Source organism: Scyliorhinus torazame, chromosome 1, assembly GCF_047496885.1.
Source record: "Scyliorhinus torazame isolate Kashiwa2021f chromosome 1, sScyTor2.1, whole genome shotgun sequence".
NCBI lineage: Eukaryota > Metazoa > Chordata > Chondrichthyes > Carcharhiniformes > Scyliorhinidae > Scyliorhinus > Scyliorhinus torazame.
The window spans coordinates 381,361,692-381,375,908 of record NC_092707.1 but is presented as its reverse complement, the minus strand read 5'-3'; the positions used below and the strand labels follow the sequence as shown (position 1 = coordinate 381,375,908).

Genomic DNA, 14,217 nt, shown 5'->3' with positions numbered 1-14,217 from the left:
ATTCTGCTCGCATGTCCTCTGACAAACAGGGAAATGGTAAACATTCGACCAGGCCAGCGTCCCTTTAAAGCAACGGAGAGGGGTTTGAACCCCAGCCCTCCTGCACGGTCGCATTCAGCTCCTGTCAGCTTGTGCCACACACTGATCTAATACATCCTGCTTCACGGACATGTGACGAGTGATCAATGACCAACACCACAGTCTAATCTTAAGGGGACAGTGCAGGAAATTCACATTTGCTTAATGATCACTGCATTACAGAGTTCCTAATGTTAGTCACGTAGATTGGGAATGGGGGTGGGGGGGGAGGTGGTTTCAAGTGAAGGCCAGTACTTCCTCAATTGCAAAAAATCAGAGGGAATGCTACCTTCAAGCCATTTTCACATGGTTTCCAGTTCAGAGCAGCATTGGTAGAAGTCAGCTTATGACAAATAACTAACACTAGGTATAATCAGACAAGGTGAGACTTCAGTTTCACGAACAGAGGGGAGAAGCTGGGGACATTCTCCTTGGAGAAGGTTGAGAAGGAGATTTAGTAGAGGTGTTCAAAATCATGAGGGGTCCAGCCAGGGTAAATGGGAAGAAACCATTGCCATTGGCTGAAGGGTTGAGAACCAACAGGTTTAGCAAAAGAATCAATAGCAACATGAGGAAAAATGTTTTCTTTTTTTTAAAATCGCAGCGAGTGGTTAGTATCCAAAATGTGTGGCGCAGCCAGATTCAATTGTGGCGTTTGAAAAGTAATTGGACAAGCACCTGAAGAGACTTTAATTACTGAGCCACGAGTAAAGGGCGGGGGAGTGGGATTAACTGCGGCGTGGTCACAATGGGCTGACTGACCTCCTTCAGCCCTATAACGAGTCGATGTTTCTAACTCTTCATTTTTCAAATGACCTCTTACCAGCTTTATTTTCAAAATGGTGGCTGGTTATTTCTGGTTAACCTCCCCCTGCCCCCGCACAGTATGGATTGCTGAAGCATCCTCCGCATTTCAAAAATATTCTCCTTACAATGAATTTGACGGTATGTCAAATGCCATGTTTAAGGAGTGTAAAAGATTGAATGGGGGTGCCAGTTCACTCAAATGGTTTGGTGGTTCAAAATAACACCAACAGCATGCTTTGGAATCATAGAATTCCTACAGTGCAGAAGGAGGCCATTCGGCCCATCGAGTCTGCACCAACCCTCTGAAAGAGCACCCTATCTAAGCCCACTCCCCCACCTCATCCCGGTAACCCCATAACCCCACCTAACCTGTATATCCCTGGACATTATGGGGCAATTTAGCATGGCCAATCCACCTGAATTGCACATCTTTGGACTATGGGAGGAAACCGGAGCACCCGGAGGAAACCCATTCAGACACGGGGAGAACGCGCAAACTCCACAGTCACCCAAGGCCAGAATTGAACCCAGGTCCCTGGTGCTGTGAAGCAGCAATGCTAACCACTGTGCCACCCCTATCGGTTTGATTCCTATTTTGTCCAAGGTAGACTTGGCACCAGCCCTGGCCGCGTGATTCTCAGCTTTACATTGTGTTAGATGCTCAGAAATCTGATTGATGGCCCGTTTTTCCTGCTTTCCTCATTTAAATCCTTCGAGAAACCTGTGGAATTGAGGCGATTAACATTGCAAATTCCTTTCAGGAAATTAAACAGTCAAAGGAAATTTCCGGGTTGAAGAAGGAACAGGGAGGCTATTCCTCTGGTCATTCTGTGTTTAGGGCATTGTCACTGGGAATACTTACAAATCCTGCGCAGTGCTCACAAAAGGTGGGTTTGAGGTATGTCATCTCTTGAAAGTTGTGAATAAAGCCCTGTCCCATTTTGCACTGCAGTTGAGAATTGGCCCGCAGGAAATAGGCCATCATTTCATCTTTACTGATCCTGCCATCCCTACAAAAGGGGGGAAGAAAGTACATCTTTAATCATGGTACAAATCCTGGAAAACCAAAAATAACTAAAAGGAAGAATTAAGAAGATGACTTAAATTAACTGGACATAAATAAAATGAGGAAAAAAATAAATAAAAGAACGCTATCAATTTGTAAATATAATTTCCACAAATAACTCCCTATTATACCACAGAATGGGTACATCACAGAAGGAAGCCATACGGCCCAGTATATCTGTGCTTGCTCTCTGAATGTGCGATGCAACCCCACCTTCTCCCCGTAAACCTGCGCGTTGTGCTTTTTCGGATAATAATCCAATTCCCTCGAATGCCTCGATCGAACCTGCCTCCATCATACTCTGTGGGAGCTCATTCCCGGTACTAACCAATCGCGCATGAAAAACTTTCTCCGCGTGTCTCCATTGCTTCTTTCGTTAATTATCACATGTCAGGAAAAGCAAGGGTCCCAACACCGACCCCTGCAGCACTCGGCAACAAATCTACCCCCAGTACGAAAAACATCCTTGAACCACTACTCTCTGTTTCCTGTCACTCAGCCAGTTCCGTATCCATGTTGCTACTGTCTCTTTTATCCCATGAGCTATAACTTTGTTCTCAAGTCTGTTGTGCGCCACTGTATCAAATGCCTTCTGGAAGTCCATCGACACCACGTCAAAAGCATTATCCTCATTATCCTCAAACAAACTCCAGAGTAATATTTCCTATTTCACAGCATCACATGTATGGTAGTCCCACTAGTTGTATTACATGTATTACGGCACTGCCTGTATAGTAGCGGTACATGGATAAAACCCTGCCTGCTGGCTCCGCCCAGTAGGCGGATTATAAATGTGTGTGTTCGCCGGTGCTGCAGCCATTCTGGTTCCAGCTACAGGAGGCACAACATCTTTGCTCAATAAAACCTCGATTATTCCACTACTCTCGTCTTTGTGGTAATTGATAGTGCATCAACATGGCCACTTGGAACAGGAGCCCCAATTTAGTCTTAATCGGTGGAAAGTTAGCCGCCAGTTTTGCTGCGGATCAATACTACTGGATTGCATCGAGACTTTCCATTTAGGAACCTTGCAGCCAACAGCCGGAGAAAGTTTTAGCTAGATTCAAATCCGAGTTACAGAGGTCAAAGATCCGACTAAAACTTAAGCCCTTCATGATTGCGTTGTGCGGTATCACATGACAGGGATGACAGCCAATGACGCAAGACATTCTGGACAGTGAACAGGCCGTGAGGTCACGATCAACTGGATGTCCATACCTCCGCAATGAGGCCACCTGCAAGCGAGATATGAAGGTGGCGGGTACTGGCGCTGACAATTGGGAAATCGTTGCCGATAGCTATGACCCCGGGAAGTGGACTGTTTGGAGGGACAAGGGGAACGGCAAGGGGAAATAGAAAGCCCAGCTGGCTGAGAAGAGGGCCTAGCGACTCGCGCACCATCTCAGGTCAATGTCTTCATGTGCAGCAGTTGCAGCAGAGATTGTCATGCCAGTGTGTAGCTACTGAGTAACACTAGGGGATGCTTCACACAGAGTTCACTACCATGGCGCAAACATCATCTGACAAGATGCCAACAAATGCATTTACCCACTAGTGATTGAACAATCTAGCTGCCTTATTGAAAAGGTTTTAACACTTCTTAGCAGTAAGCTTAAATGGCATCACGGACCATTAGGTGTGACGATGGGTGTGATTTTAACCCCACCTTTTTGGCAGAAATCAGACGGGGGGGGGGGGGGGGATGGGCAGGGGGCACTTAAAAATAGTGCAATTACCCACTCTGGAACTGACAGGTTATAATTTTTGACTACTTCTCTGCACAGGCAGCAAGGACGCACACCCAAAGCTAATAGGATCATTTATAACAATAAATAATAACAGGAATGTCTGGAAATCTCAGCAGGTCTGGCAGCATCTGTGGAGAGAGGAAATAGAGTTAATATTTCGGGTCCGTGTGACTGAAGTAGAATCATATTGGACTAGAATCGTTAACTCTGTTTCTCTATCTGCAGATGCGACCAGACCTACTGAGTTTTTCCAGCATTTCCTGTCTCTATTTCAGATTTCCAGCATCTGCAGTATTTTGCTTTTACGTTTCGGATGATTTAAAAAAAATAAAAATTTAGAGTATCCAATTAATTTTTTCCAATTAAGGGGCAATTTAGCATGGCCAGTCCACCTACCCTGCACATCTTTGGGTTTGGGGGGCGAAACCCACACTGACACGGGGGGAAATAAGCAAACTCCATAGTGAGGGCCGGGATCGAACCTGGGACCTCGGCGCCGTGAGGCAGCAGTGCTAACCCACTGCGCCACCGTGCTGCCCAGGTTTCAGATGATTTTTTAACATTTACATGATTGTTCCTGATGCTCTCTGTCATTGGGGTCCAACTGCAATTTTAACTCAATGGCCCCAACAGTAAGTGGCAGTGAGTTCAACATCAGGCCCACCTAGCACCAAAGACAGGGACCAAGGCTGGGGGAGACCCTCAAAGACAGGTGTTTAAAATGTTATTTTGTTGCTCTTCCAGGCCATTTAATGTTTGCACGAAGAAAGGAAGTCTTTGTGCATCAATCCCTCGTTGCGTTTTTGAGAGGAACTGCAGAGGCCAGTTAAGAGTCTGCAACTGGACTCACACATAGGCCAGACTGGATAAGGACACCTTCCCTCAAGGATACTGCTGAACTAGTTAGATTTTGGCAACAGTCTGAGAGCTTCATGGTCTCTGATACGAGCTTCTGTCTAAAAGGACTGATCAAAATTTTCAAACTGCTGTGGTGGAATTTGAACTTCCCGGCGGGATGTTCCAGTCTTGCCAAAGTCAATGAAGTTTTCAAGGCTTGCCTGTATTTTCCAGCCCAACCCTCCGGCGACGGGGATTGGGGGTACAATTCCACTCATAATTCACTGAGTTCAGGTCTCTGTCACTTAGAAGGCAACCAGGGATTGGTCAGCAATACATTGTGGCCTCATCAGTGACCTCTATTTTCCAAGTATGAATGATAGAAAATATTACTGACAGGAATCACAATTCAAAGTGAGAATGCCGAGGCTCTCCCGCCCCCCCCCCCCCCCCAAGGGAAACATTGTTGGAAAATAGTTGAGTATACAATGAAGATTGGATGAGATTCGGAGCGGCAATTCATGTAGACGGCATGGAAGTCATTGTCAGGGAAGAGGCGGTTGAGAAATAGGATTGGATAGAAATGGATAAAGGGAGGTGAGATTCAAAAGTTTGGCAGCACCCAAATTAGTCAAGTCACCTGGTCCAAATTGGGCGCACCTGACATTGCTAAGAGAAGTAAGGGTGAAAAATTGCAGAGGTTCTGGCTCCAATCTTCAAATCCTTCTTAGTTATGGGACCGGCGGCTTCTAAACATTATGCCTTAGGTCAGGATAAGGGAGAGGGATAAATCCAGCAACTACAGGTCAGCCTTCCTAACAGTTGCTTCACAGCTCCAGGGTCTCAGGTTAGATTCCCGGTTCGGGTCACTGTCTGAGAGGAGTTTGCACGTTCTCCCCGTGTCTGGAAACCCGGGTTTCCTCCGGGTGCTCAGGTTTCCTCTCACAGTCCAAAGATGTGCAGGTTAGGTAGATTGGCCATGCTAAATTACCTTTAGTGTCCAAAAAAGATTAGGTGGGATTGCTGGGTTACGGGGATAGGGCGGAGGCATGGGATTGGGCGGGGTGCTCTTTCCAAGGGCCGGTGCAGACTCGATGGGCAACATGGTAAATTTTCAGATGGGAGATTTCATTGTTTTAAAAACACCTTTAACTGGTAAGAGTTTGTTTGTAATTGCTGTTATCTTCAACCTCAACAGTTGACTTTTTCCGATCTTTAACAATTACAAAATAAAAGAGAGGCTTGTGAAACAGGGGATCATTTCTATCTCATGACTGCTCAATAATGTGTCTTCCTTTTTTGGCTAGAAGTGGCTATCTTGCCAGGGCAGATGGAGAAACCCTCTTGCAAAAGGGGTTGGTTGAGAGCGGGAGAGTTGAGAGTCGTATAGGAGAAGATCCATAGTTAGGGACAGTCTTTCCACTGTGGACCGAAGGTGCGTAAAAAGGATGAGCATATCGTGAACCATGAACAGTTAAAACAAGGAAAAAATTAGCAAAGAAAAATATAATTTTGGCTATTTGCCTATGCAGCTCTTGCACTTACTGATCTTTATCCAACACACAGAAGGAATCCAGGAATGGGAAGTTGGCGGTTATGCTTTCAAAGTTCTCTTGGGATATGTAACCATCGTGATCGTGGTCATAGTTCCTAAATACAGACTAAAAACTCTAATAAGCTTTCAGCAGAGACGAGAGCAAACAAATAAAGTAAAACAATACCATAGTAAAAATGCACCAGCTCCTCAATAAAATGGCTGATGAAAACATTTGAGGGCAAGCTTGACATTATGGGATTGGTCTGAGGGGGAGTCTCAAAGGTATGTACTGGAGAAGTTTGAGAATACCCTTTGTACTGCATCAAAGTGCACCCCCGGCAACATTTCTGTGGTCTTTCCAATGAAAATTTCACTCAAAAAATGACACTGCGGCAGGTCAGATCTGAAACGCAAGATCCACCTCGAGGGCTCTCCACGTAGCAAGTGTTCTGTCTGAGGGGAGGCCATCAAGGGAAATCAATAATTCAGTGAAGGGACTCTACCAAATCAGAGACAACAGACCAAGCATCAAATGAGACAATCCACCTCCTTTCCTGTTCATCGCCACCCAGTAACATTGCAGGAGGCTGCGGCGTAGGCCGCATGCCCACTCACCGAGTAGCGTGTGGCATATGAAGGGATTGCAAGAGGGTGGCAATCATTTCTGTGGAAAACAAAAATGGATGGATTGCAGGAAATGGTGAAAGCCTGTTTACACAAGCCATCTTGAAAAGGAAACAAGGTAGACAACCAGCTTGAGAATGTCTAGCGTTATTTATTTATTCGTTCATTTATTGCCCTTGAGGGGGCAGTTAAGAATCAACCACATTGCTGTGGATCTGGAATCACTTGTAGGCCAGACCAGGTAAGGATGGCAGATTTCCTCCTTAAAGTACATTAGTTTTTACAGCAATGGTTTTATGGTCATCATTTGTCTTAATTCCAGATTGGTATTGAATTCAAATTTCACAATCTGCAGTGGTGGGATTTGAACCTGGATCCCCAGAGCATTGCCCTGGATCTCTGGATTACAAGTCCAGTGACAAGACCACTATGCCACTGCCTCCCTTATACAAAAATCTGCCTGCTTCTCAGATATATAAAAGATGCTATTCTCCTTCTCTCACACACAGTGGCCTAGAAATTGGTTTGTACCAGCTAACATGAACTGGGCACATTTGATGCCTACCCTGGAACATGATGTGGAGATGCCGGTGTTGGTCTCGGGTGGGCACAGTAAGAAGTCGTACAACACCATGTTAAAGTCCAACAGGTTTGTTTCGAATCACTAGCTTTCAGAACGCAGCTTCTTCATCAGGTGAGTGAAGAGGTGGGTTCCACAAACACATATATAGACAAAGTCAATGATGCAAGACGATACTTTGAATGTGAGTCTTTGCAGGTAATTAAGTCTTTCCAGGTCCAGACGGAGCAACTGGAGAGAGGGATAATCACAGGTTAAAGAGGTGTGAATTGTCTCAACCAGGACAGTTGGTAGGATTTTGCAAACCCAGGCCAGATGATGGGGGGTGAATGTAATGAGACGTAAATCCAAGCTCCCGGTTGAGGCCGTACTAATGTGTGTGGAACTTGGCTATCAGTTTCTGCTCGGCGATTCTGCGTTGTCGTGCGTCCTGAAGGCAGTGTTTTTCAAACTTTTTTTCCAGGGACCCAGTTTAACCAACCAGCCAACCTCCGGGACCCAACCCGGCCGACCTTTGCGACCCACGCCGGCCGAGTTTCGCGACCCATGCCGGCCGACCTTCGCGACCCACGCCGGCCGACCTTCGCGGCCCACGTCGGATGACCTCGCGACCCACGCTGGCCGACCTTTGCGGCCCACGCCGGCTGACATGCACGACCCACCATTTTCTCTTACCTTGTAATGTTTAGGTCAAATGTGGTGAACTCTAATTTCTAGAGGATGAAAACATTTTCAGTTTCTGCATTTTTTTCCTGTAAAATTTTATCAAATAAAAACTCCCCCAAACTTGTAAAAAAAAGGTTAGGACCATATAATTCAAATGCGGCCGCACTGAGCATGCATGCCCGCTCATTGGTACGCATGCGCAAAACTCTGCCTGCCTTGGAGAACGCTTACCCATTTGGCCTGGGTTTGTGAAATGCTGCCAACTGTCCTGGTTTGAGACAATTTACACCTCTTTTTTTTTTTTTAATTCTTTTTATTGGCTTTTCTTATATTTATAAACAGTTGTTACTTATATACATTACATTCCCCGTCAGTTTCCACTTCCTCGTCAGTTCGTCCAGTGTCGTCAGTCACCCTACGTAGAAGTTCCTGACCGTCAGTGTGCCCCCGTCCTGCCCCCATCTTTTGAAGGTGCTATCTAGCATGGCTGGGGGGAATCTGTGGTTGCCGCAGATGGGGGCCATAAATTCACACCTCTTTAACCTGTGATTATCACTCTCTCCAGTCGCACTGTCTGGACCTGTAAAGACTTAATTACTGCAAAGACTCGCATTCAAAGTATCATCTTGCATCATTGACTTTGTCTATATATGTTTGTGGAACCCTCCTCTTCACTCACCTGATGAAGGAGCTGCCCTCCGAAAGCTAGTGATTCAAAACAAACCTGTTTGGACTTTAACATGTGTTGTAAGACTTCTTACTGTGCCTACCCTGGAACAGTTAGGCTTGATGTCCACCCAACATTGGGTCTCGAGCCTCACCTACTGACAAGCCGCCGATGTCTACTGTGCAGCCCACTGATGAAGACCATTAGAATTTGGGTCACTGCCGGTGACATGGGTGGATCATACAAGGATGGTTGACTGAGAAAAGGAAATGACCAGCAGTGATGATATAGATGGAACATCTCCAGTCTGCCATATTGGACGCTTCTGCCTCCCATTGCACGCGTAAAAGGGGCGCAGCATCACAACCATCTAGCCTCTAATCTTTTTATCAAACCAGTTGCAGAAATGTGCATATTGACATCGAGTCTATGCCATGTCAGTTGGGTCTTATAATTCATCACATCATCCTTGGGCTAATAAGAGGGATTGGGGGTGGGGGGTGAGGGTGTGTGGGGAGGGTGGGGGGTAGAGAAATCAGCAAAAGGTTTCCACTTTTGATCAAAAACCAGTGATGTAGCAGGAAGGGCAAGTGACCAAGGCCCCAAGCTCTGAAATTCCCTCTCTGCCTCCCCCTGGCACAATGTCCTCCTTTCACACACTCCGCATAACTACCTATTTGACCAAGGGTTTGATCTCAGAATCACATAACCTTTTCAGTACAGAAGGAGGCCATTCGGCCTTCGAGTCTACACTGGCTGTCTGGTCCTAATGTCCCCCCGATATGGGTTGGTGTCAAATTTTGCTTGATTATGTTCTTGTGAAGTGCCTTGGGGACTTTACTTTTTAAAAGCTACGTAAATGCAAGTTGTTGTTATTCATCTCGTGCGAGGATAGGGTCAGGCTCAGACATGTGCTACTCTGCCCGTCTTGGCTCACACACAGGTAAACACCTGGAAGGCTTCTGGCAAAGGCCGAGCGATACTACAGCATGTACCAGCACCTCCAGGAATCTGGGAGACGAAATCATGTCACTGCCCTGAGAAATATTTCAGCTGGCTTGGAGCAGGGGTGTCGATCTGCTCCAGATCGTTGGAAAGAAATGGTGCGTTTGCCTCTTATTCAGCTGTTCATCAGTAAATTCCACAACCGACACTGGGAAATTTAGACATAACCTTACACTTAAACTGATACCAAGCACAAAAGCTTCCCTGAAACACTTTTCTTTTAAATATACTTACATCAACCATCTTGCGGATATGTTTATTGATGACAATTGGATCTGGCTTGGGTGTCAGTCCGGGTGCCCAATCTACAAGTGCCACGTGTTTGTTCGGGGTGGTAGGGGTGCTGGGCTGCAAACACAATATCCCAAATTCATCCCGATACATCACATGACAGGACATTGTGTTATATAGTATTTCAGCACAGACACTTTGCTCCGTGCAAAGTCTCCTCCCTCCTTACCCTCAAGTCGACATATCCTTCTATTCTTTTGTTCCTCGTGCACTTACCTCCCTTCCCTTTCCAACTATTATATCATCAAACTATGCCCATGGTGCCAACACAGCTTGCTTCACCTGATTCAACAGCAAAAAGCTGCCGATGCAGTACATCGCCCCGACACCCTCTGTTTTTCCCTTCGTGAACGCTGCTAGACCTGCTGAGTATTACCAGCAATTTTTGTTTTTATTCCGGATCTATTCGACTCTCTACTCTATTTCTGCTTAAGGGTGAGCAAAGCCAGCTTTTAAACCCCAAAAGAAATTTGAACCAAAATTAGCACATCTCCAATGAATGACGACAAGGTGGTTGCACAAGATCTCCGCCGTTTCCACGGGTTGTAATTGGGTGGGGTGCAGGTAGGTCCCCAATCCAAAAGCTCCAGCTAGCCTATCTCAGGAACGGCTTGTTTTTGGATGTTGGAACACCAAGTGAGTTGACGTGTGCGGAGCAAAAAAGAGGTCCCAACTGAAGATCCTGGACCAGGGAAATTGTCCCAAAGAAAGGCAGCACTTTTCCCTCAGTTTTTTCCCATTGGTTCCTTCCACAGAGGAACAAGGAGGAAATAGGCAGGGCCAGTTGGAAACTGGAAAGCGGGCATCGTGGAGCCTTCTCCTCCCATTGGTTGGTTCTTCAGCTACCTGGAGCAAGCATGCACTGGGTAAAACCACCCTGAGTGCCACTTGCATGTCCTCTGACTCAGATGAGAGCGCAACCCATTGAACCAAGGTTGACTCTGTTGTAGGAAAACCTCTTCTAATTGATGGTCGTCTGGCAATTTGACACCATTGTTGCACTCTGGCCTCGGAGTCACAAGGTCCTGGGTTCGAGTCCTACTCCAGGACTTGAGTACAGAAGTCCATTCCGACACTCCAGTGCAATACTGAAATGCTGCAGCGATGCAGGTGTCACATTTCAGATGAGGCCTCAACAAAGGCCCCATTTGGCTGCTCAGGTGGGTCTAGTTAATCCCATGGCATGATGAAGAGCAGGGGAGTTATCCCTAGTGTCCTGGCCAATATTTATTCCTCAATTAAATTTTACAATAAAAACAGACTCTCTGGTCATTATCGCGTTGCCGTTAATGGGAGCTGTTTGTACATCAAATTAGCTGCCATGTTTCCGACATTACAACAGTGTCAACACCTCATGCTTCATTAACTGAACCGTCCGGTGGTCAAGAAAATTAAAACTCGACTCACCATCGATTTTGGATTCCTGGGTTCTCGGAGTAACGACAATTCATAGATTTCATCCTCTGTATAATATAAATCCAGAGAAAGCTAGGCAGAAACAAACAAGTAGCAGATCTCTAAGGGCCACTGAAACTTCACAAAATATCATTATAATCTCCACTTTGCATATCTTAATGAGGCACCCATCCTGTACCGGCCCAAAGTCGGTGGACATATCTGGAGTGGGAAGAAGTAGGAGTTCTATGGAATGTTACCACCCCCGTTTCTGCTCAAGAGTGAATGTGGTGGCGAGGGGGGCCGTGAAAATCAACCCCAGTGTATAGGAAATAGCCTTAAGCTATTGCCAGATACTCCAGTCCATATTTACACGCAGACACGGGGAGAATGTGCAAACTCCACACGAACAGTGACCCAGGGGCGGGATCGAGCCTGGGCTCTCGGTACCGTGAGGCAGCAGTGTTAACCACCGTGCCGCCTCACACAATGCATTTATCCATGTATACATACATAGACATGCATATACACACACACACACATGTATACATGTGCACAGACAAATACACGTGCACACACGCAAATATAGACACACACACACACAAATATATGCTGCGGGATACACACACATACACACAAATGTGCATATACACATTCTTAACTGATACAAACTTACCGTTAAGAGGTGTATTAAATCCATGTTTGGTTCTAAATGAGGATTTGCATCCTGAAGTGAAACCAGTTCATTAAATGTAACATACAGCTGCTGCATTTTAACAATGTTCACTTTATTCTCATCTATCCAGTCTGGAAAAGCGACATGAACAGCAATCAGGTCTTTCAAGTGAACACCCAGGATTGGAATCTTGAATTCCTCACATTCTGCGAAGGCCTTTCGATAGTTGCAGTAGTTTCCATTCGAAGAAACAAGTTCGGTCATTTCACTCCAGACCTAGCAAAGAAAACAGAAGCAATAATGGGAAAGAAAAAAAACAACTCCAAATACGGAAGCCCAAATTAAACCAAGTGGGAACTTTTCCATTTTAAATCGTTTGACAGAGTTTGCTAGGTGGAGCCACATATTGAAAAATTCTCAGCGTCTCTGTAAAAAACCCCGAGTAGGGATACAATCCTCTATTCTGGACATGAATAGAGCACGCTATTCTGGGGCATTCTGGACAGGGTAGTTCTTCAAAATGGAGAAACGTATATAATTTCAGCTGCTTCTATTACATATACAAATATAAACAGTGGAAAGGAACTGATTCCATACTTTCAATAATAAATTCATACTTAACCATATAAAATGATCTGAAGAGGCTTCCACCTCACTGAACAGGAGCCACTTTAATCGATACGTCAAGTGGCAAACCCCTGGATAAATTATATCTGTTTCCATTAATTGGCTGTGCTCAGGAGCAATAAGAGAAAAGGGAAACTATTCAGGATCAATTCGAACAAAGACTGCGAAGTGAGACAGAGAGGAGTCTTGTGTCCTTTAAGATCAAAGCCTTTCGAGACTTAACGTGGAGATGCCGGCGTTGGACTGGGGTGAGCACAGTACGAAGTCTTACAACACCAGGTTAAAGTCCAACAGGTTTGTTTCGATGTCACTAGCTTTCGGAGCGCTGCTCCTTCCTCAGGTGAATGAAGAGGTATGTTCCAGAAACACATATATAGACAAATTCAAAGATGCCAAACAATGCTAGGAATGCGACCATTAGCAGGTGATTAAATCTTTACAGATCCAGAGATGGGGTAACCCCAGGTTAAAGAGGTGTGAATTGTCTCAAGCCAGGACAGTTGGTATGATTTTGCAGGCCAGGTGGTGGGGGATGAATGTAATTCGACATGAATCCCAGGTCCCGGTTGAGGCCGCACTCATGTGTGCGGAACTTGGCTATAAGTTTCTGCTCGGCGATTCTGCGTTGTCGCGGGTCCTGAAGGCCACCTTGGAGAACGCTTACCTGGAGATCAGAGGCTGAATGCCCTTGACTGCTGAAGTGTTCCCCGACTGGAAGGGAACATTCCTGCCTGGTGATTGTTGCGCGATGTCCGTTCATTCGTTGTCGTAGCGTCTGCATGGTCTCGCCAATGTACCACGCTTCGGGACATCCTTTCCTGCAGCGTATGAGGTAGACAACGTTGGCCGAGTCGCACAAGTATGTACCGCGTACCTGGTGGGTGGTGTTCTCACGTGTAATAGTGGTATCCATGTTGATGATCTGGCACGTCTTGCAGAGATTGCCATGACAGGGTTGTGTGGTGTCGTGGTCACTGTTCTGAAGACTGGGTAGTTTGCTGCAAACAATGGTTCATTTGAGGTTGCGCGGTTGTTTGAAGGCAAGTAGTGGGGGTGTGGGGATGACCTTGGCAAGATGTTCATCGTCATCAATGACGTGTTGAAGGCTGTGAAGAAGATGACGTAGTTTCTCCGCTCCGGGGAAGTACTGGACGATGAAGGGTATTCTGTCGGTTGTGTCCCATGTTTGTCTTCTGAGGAGGTCGGTGCGGTTTTTCGCTGTAGCGCGTTGGAACTGTCGATCGATGAGTCGAGCGACATATCCCGTTCATACGAGGGCATCTTTCAACGTCTGTAGATGTCTGTTACGCTCCTCCTCGTCTAAGCAGATCCTGTGTATACGGAGCGCTTGTCCATAGGGGATGGCTTCTTTAATGTGTTTAGGGTGGAAGCTGGAGAAGTGGAGCATCATGAGGTTATCCGTGGGTTTGCGGTAAAGCGAAGTGCTGAGGTGACCGTCCTTGATGGAGACGAGTGTGTCCAAGAATGCAACTAATTTTGGAGAGTAGTCCATGGTGAGTCTGATGGTTGGATGGAACTTATTAATGTCATCGTGTAGTCGTTTCAGTGATTCTTCGCCGTGGGTCCAAAGGAAAAAAATGTCATCAATGTAT

The 14,217-nt window shown here is 46.0% G+C and overlaps 1 protein-coding gene across 1 annotated transcript in view; it reads right to left on the bottom strand.

Annotated features, from left to right (window-relative positions):
* The window catches only part of rasgrp3 (RAS guanyl releasing protein 3 (calcium and DAG-regulated)), a 145,358-nt gene that overhangs the window by 40,243 nt on the left and 90,898 nt on the right, over window positions 1-14,217 (bottom strand). Inside the window, exons 9-13 of the mRNA XM_072512335.1 lie at window positions 11,978-12,253; window positions 11,314-11,394; window positions 9,850-9,963; window positions 6,082-6,197; window positions 1,748-1,895 (exon numbers count right to left, since the gene is read on the bottom strand). Coding sequence (XP_072368436.1) covers window positions 1,748-1,895; window positions 6,082-6,197; window positions 9,850-9,963; window positions 11,314-11,394; window positions 11,978-12,253 — 735 coding nt within the window. The remainder of the gene's footprint in view (window positions 1-1,747; window positions 1,896-6,081; window positions 6,198-9,849; window positions 9,964-11,313; window positions 11,395-11,977; window positions 12,254-14,217) is intronic.